This window comes from Micromesistius poutassou, assembly GCF_964030765.1.
Source record: "Micromesistius poutassou genome assembly, chromosome: 13".
In the NCBI taxonomy this organism is placed as follows: domain Eukaryota; kingdom Metazoa; phylum Chordata; class Actinopteri; order Gadiformes; family Gadidae; genus Micromesistius; species Micromesistius poutassou.
The window spans coordinates 583,823-588,822 of NC_140283.1; the positions used below are offsets into that span (position 1 = coordinate 583,823).

Sequence of the window (5,000 nt, forward strand, 5' to 3'; positions counted from 1 at the left end):
TTTACGTATATTATCCATAGTTCGTTTTTCAATGATTACTAAAAACATTCCACCACCTATATAGGACCCTATTTTCACCTGTAACCAGTACAACCACATACTGACTATTAATCATTCTATAATGGTAGACCTATATAATTCCCCACATATATTATATATTTATTCTTAGTGTTCATGAATTAGTCTTTAGTGAGTCCTGAATGGACCCTTGTGGGGATGATTTCCGTCATAATGTAAGAGTGATCATTGCACAATATGTGGCACAGTGACTCAAATAGCACGCCGGACGCCTCGTCCACTGCAGGGTATTTATGGGAGGGAGGGAAGAGAGAGGCGGGCTAGTTTCCCGTGTGCTTTGTGTTGCCGTGATGACGGTTCACCAACACCATGCACGCTGAATCTGCTTTTCCACTCAACGTTTTGGACAGTCCGCTGACCTTGTCCGTTTTAGCCCGCGTCCCCTCACGCTTCAGAGGCGTCGCCCCCACAAAGCAAAGCCATTGTGCCTGACTTCAGTTCCGACTGCGGGCAAACATGGAAGTGGAACCCCAAATACCCTTCTAAATAGAAATAGAAAACAGTTGAGTCCATTATGAGGAATGGCGACATGGAAAAAGACGATCACCCCAGGTCAGGGCGCAGAACGGCTGCTTCACACGCAGAAAAGAAACCATTCAATAACAATATCTTACTCAGGATGGTCCCGGTCTGTGCTTAGACAGAAGAGGGCCTGGAGGGCCTGGAGACACTATAGCCCCCCCACCCACTAGGAGGGCCAGGGGGACTTATGGACTCTTGACAGGAAATCCCCAGAGAAAGAGAAATTGGTCTGGATTCTGTTTATTCCGAATCATCAGCAGAAGAGCCATCACCTGCAGCCTCTCACTGTGAGCCCTTGGGGACTGTACATGTGATGAAGGAATAAACGGAGGGAGCTGACACATTATCCTGGGTAGCACTGACCTGTGCAGGCGAGCGGGTGTAGGGAGAGTAGTGCAGCGGGGCTGGGAGGCCTGGCTCGTGGGTTAGACTCGGGTATTGACTCTGGATGGAGTGAGGATGTTGATTGGCGTAGCTTCCGTAATTGTAGCTGCCAGTGTACCTACAAAAACACACACACACACACACACACACACACACACACACATGACACATCAGCAGACCCAAAAGACAAAGTAGATGCTAAGACACACTCACTCTATACCATGTTAACACACACTCACTCTATACCATGTTAACACACACTCACTCTATACCATGTTAACACACACTCACTCTATACCATGTTAACACACACTCACTCTATACCATGTTAACACACACTCACTCTATACCATGTTAACACACACTCACTCTATACCATGTTAACACACACTCACTCTATACCATGTTAACACACACTCACTCTATACCATGTTAACACACACTCACTCTATACCATGCTCACTTGTTGAACCATAGACCATGTGTCTGGAAGGGGCGACATTGCAACATGCAGCCAGCAAAACTTAGAGCTCTCTTAAGTGGAGCAAGCCCTCAGCATTAGTCTGCAGGCAGGGGCAGTAAGGTTCATTATCATCTCTGAACGGTATTTTATCTGAAGACTTATTGTGTTTTTTACCAAGAGTTAATATTATCTTAATATGTGGTTCTATGGAAACGCCATAGAGAAAGGAGCACTAGTCTTATTCTGATAAGGTTCTTCAAATGTCTGTATACTTCAATGTAATGACAATAGAGTGAGTTACATTTAGTAGGATGGTATTGTGAATTCATAAGCCTGTTTGTGATCGCGGCCAGACGTGGTGGTTGTGTCTCATGTGGTTGTGTTGTGTCCATGTAGTTGTGTTGTGTCCATGTGGTTGTGTCTCATGTGGTTGTGTTGTGTCCATGTAGTTGTGTTGTGTCCATGTGGTTGTGTCTCATGTGGTTGTGTTGTGTCCATGTAGTTGTGTTGTGTCCATGTGGTTGTGTCTCATGTCGTTGTGTTGGGTCCATGTAGTTGTGTTGTGTGGTTGTGTTGTGTGGTTGTGTTGTGTGGTTGTGTTGTGTGGCTGTGTTATGTGGTTGTGTTGTGTAGCTGTGTTGTGTGGTTGTGTTGTGTGGTTGTGTTGTGTGGTTGTGTCCTGTGGCTGTGTTGTGTGGTTGTGTTGTGTAGTTGTGTTGTGTGGTTGTGTCCTGTGGTTGTGTTGTGTAGCTGTGTTGTGTGGTTGTGTTGTGTGGTTGTGTTGTGTAGCTGTGTTGTGTGGTTGTGTTGTGTGGTTGTGCTGTGTCCTGTGGTTGTGTTGTGTGGTTGTGTTGTGTAGCTGTGTTGTGTGGTTGTGTTGTGTAGCTGTGTTGTGTGGTTGTGTTGTGTAGCTGTGTCGTGTGGTTGTGTTGTGTGGTTGTGTCCTGTGGTTGTGTTGTGTAGTTGTGTTGTGTGGTTGTGTTGTGTCCTGTGGCTGTGTTGTGTAGCTGTGTTGTGTGGTTGTGTTGTGTAGCTGTGTTGTGTGGTTGTGTTGTGTAGCTGTGTTGTGTAGCTGTGTTGTGTGGCTGTGTTGTGTGGTTGTGTTGTGTAGCTGTGTTGTGTAGCTGTGTTGTGTGGTTGTGTTGTGTAGCTGTGTTGTGTGGTTGTGTTGTGTGGTTGTGTTGTGTAGCTGTGTTGTGTGGTTGTGTTGTGTAGCTGTGTTGTGTGGTTGTGTTGTGTAGCTGTGTTGTGTGGTTGTGTTGTGTGGTTGTGTTGTGTAGCTGTGTTGTGTGGTTGTGTTGTGTAGCTGTGTTGTGTGGTTATGTTGTGTAGCTGTGTTGTGTGGTTGTGTTGTGTAGCTGTGTTGTGTGGTTGTGTTGTGTGGTTGTGTTGTGTAGCTGTGTTGTGTGGTTGTGTTGTGTAGCTGTGTTGTGTGGCTGTGTTGTGTAGCTGTGTTGTGTGGTTGTGTTGTGTAGCTGTGTTGTGTGGTTGTGTTGTGTAGCTGTGTTGTGTAGCTGTGTTGTGTGGCTGTGTTGTGTGGTTGTGTTGTGTAGCTGTGTTGTGTAGCTGTGTTGTGTGGTTGTGTTGTGTAGCTGTGTTGTGTGGTTGTGTTGTGTGGTTGTGTTGTGTAGCTGTGTTGTGTGGTTGTGTTGTGTAGCTGTGTTGTGTGGTTGTGTTGTGTAGCTGTGTTGTGTGGTTGTGTTGTGTGGTTGTGTTGTGTAGCTGTGTTGTGTGGTTGTGTTGTGTAGCTGTGTTGTGTGGTTGTGTTGTGTAGCTGTGTTGTGTGGTTGTGTTGTGTGGTTGTGTTGTGTAGCTGTGTTGTGTGGTTGTGTTGTGTAGCTGTGTTGTGTGGTTATGTTGTGTAGCTGTGTTGTGTGGTTGTGTTGTGTAGCTGTGTTGTGTGGTTGTGTTGTGTGGTTGTGTTGTGTAGCTGTGTTGTGTGGTTGTGTTGTGTAGCTGTGTTGTGTGGTTGTGTTGTGTAGCTGTGTTGTGTGGTTGTGTTGTGTGCACCCCGCTCACCCATGCTCCTCTCTGTGTGTGTACAGGGGGGGGGTCCGCTGGGCGGTGGAGGTGGTGGGGGGGGCGGGGGCTCCGCTGCGCCCACAGGGGGGCTGCGTGTCGCCGTGGGGGGGAGAGCCTCCTGACGTTGTCACTGTGTATGTAAGGGACCAGGTATATGACTGAACAGCGCCTGCTAGACATATATACACACACACACACACACAGACAGAAGGATTGGCAAAAGCAAACCCACGTGTGGTGTCACCAGCAGTAGCATTACATCAATCAAAGCATTAGACCTTCAATACATGGCAACTCTTTACAAATGACCAATACATACAATGACTTTCATGAATAAATATATATGTGTTCAAAATAACAATAACCATCATATGCAATAGCCATGGTGCAGTGGTAGGATACAGGGCTGAAGTAGGGCTGGGGGTCTGGGCTCACCTGTGGTTGCGGGGACAGCGCTGTACTCGGGGGAGGGGGGTTCTGTGGGGGAGCAGGTGGGGGGGGCGTCCACCGAGGGGACAGAGCGGGCGGGGGAGTAGGGCACGGGGGACACGGGAGGGGGCGTGGTCTCTGTGATCATGACCTCCTCCACGTCTGCTGATGAAGAAGACATGATGGGGATAAAAGTCAGTGAATACAGGAGGTACTGCAGCAGGCCCTGAGTGAATACAGGAGGTACTGGAGCAGGCCCTGAGTGAATACAGGAGGTACTGCAGCAGGCCCTGAGTGAATACAGGAGGTACTGCAGCAGGCCCTGAGTGAATACAGGAGGTACTGGAGCAGGCCCTGAGGGAGTCAGTGAATACAGGAGGTACTGCAGCAGGCCCTGAGTGAATACAGGAGGTACTGGAGCAGGCCCTGAGTGAATACAGGAGGTACTGCAGCAGGCCCTGAGTGAATACAGGAGGTACTGGAGCAGGCCCTGAGGGAGTCAGTGGATACAGGAGGTACTGGAGCAGGCCCTGAGGGAGTCAGTGGATACAGGAGGTACTGCAGCAGGCCCTGAGGAAGGCCGTGCCCTGGAGTGGGAACAGGGGACCGAGCCACGGGGCTTTTCCTGTGTAGGTTATGCATGCGTTGGGAAAGAGATGGATCGTTTCATGTTCACCACTGATCGCTCCCCCTTCCACCAGTACCGTACAGGTTTTTGTCTGGTGTTCTGGTGTGTGTTACCCAATGCACCAACAATTCATTATTAGAAAGGTACTGTCTCATTTAAAAAGGAAATGACAAAGTATCTTCAGATACTAGCTAGTGGATCAATGTTAGTTGAACATCATGAGCCAAATAGGAAATATCACTTTACAGCCCAATGGTAAGAGATCATCTGGCAACAGTTGATTTGTTTCCAGACTGAAGCTGCTGAAGAGCAGAAGAGGCAGTAAGACAGGCAGTCTCACCTGTGCTGCCCTCAGCCCTCATAGCCCTGAGCAGCTCACTGGCTCTCTCCTGGCAGTGCAGCGACTCCAGGAGGTACAGCACGTAGTCATCGAACATGAGATGGATCAAGTGGAAGGACCCTGCACACACACAC

At 48.5% G+C, this 5,000-nt stretch overlaps 1 protein-coding gene across 1 annotated transcript in view; it reads right to left on the minus strand.

The window, feature by feature from the left end:
* Positions 1–5,000, minus strand: part of rfx4 (regulatory factor X, 4) — a gene marked incomplete at its 3' end in the record, with an annotated part of 17,773 nt that overhangs the window by 999 nt on the left and 11,774 nt on the right. Inside the window, exons 14-17 of the mRNA XM_084477622.1 lie at positions 4,867–4,986; positions 3,905–4,060; positions 3,467–3,638; positions 964–1,102 (exon numbers count right to left, since the gene is read on the minus strand). Coding sequence (XP_084333748.1) covers positions 964–1,102; positions 3,467–3,638; positions 3,905–4,060; positions 4,867–4,986 — 587 coding nt within the window. The remainder of the gene's footprint in view (positions 1–963; positions 1,103–3,466; positions 3,639–3,904; positions 4,061–4,866; positions 4,987–5,000) is intronic.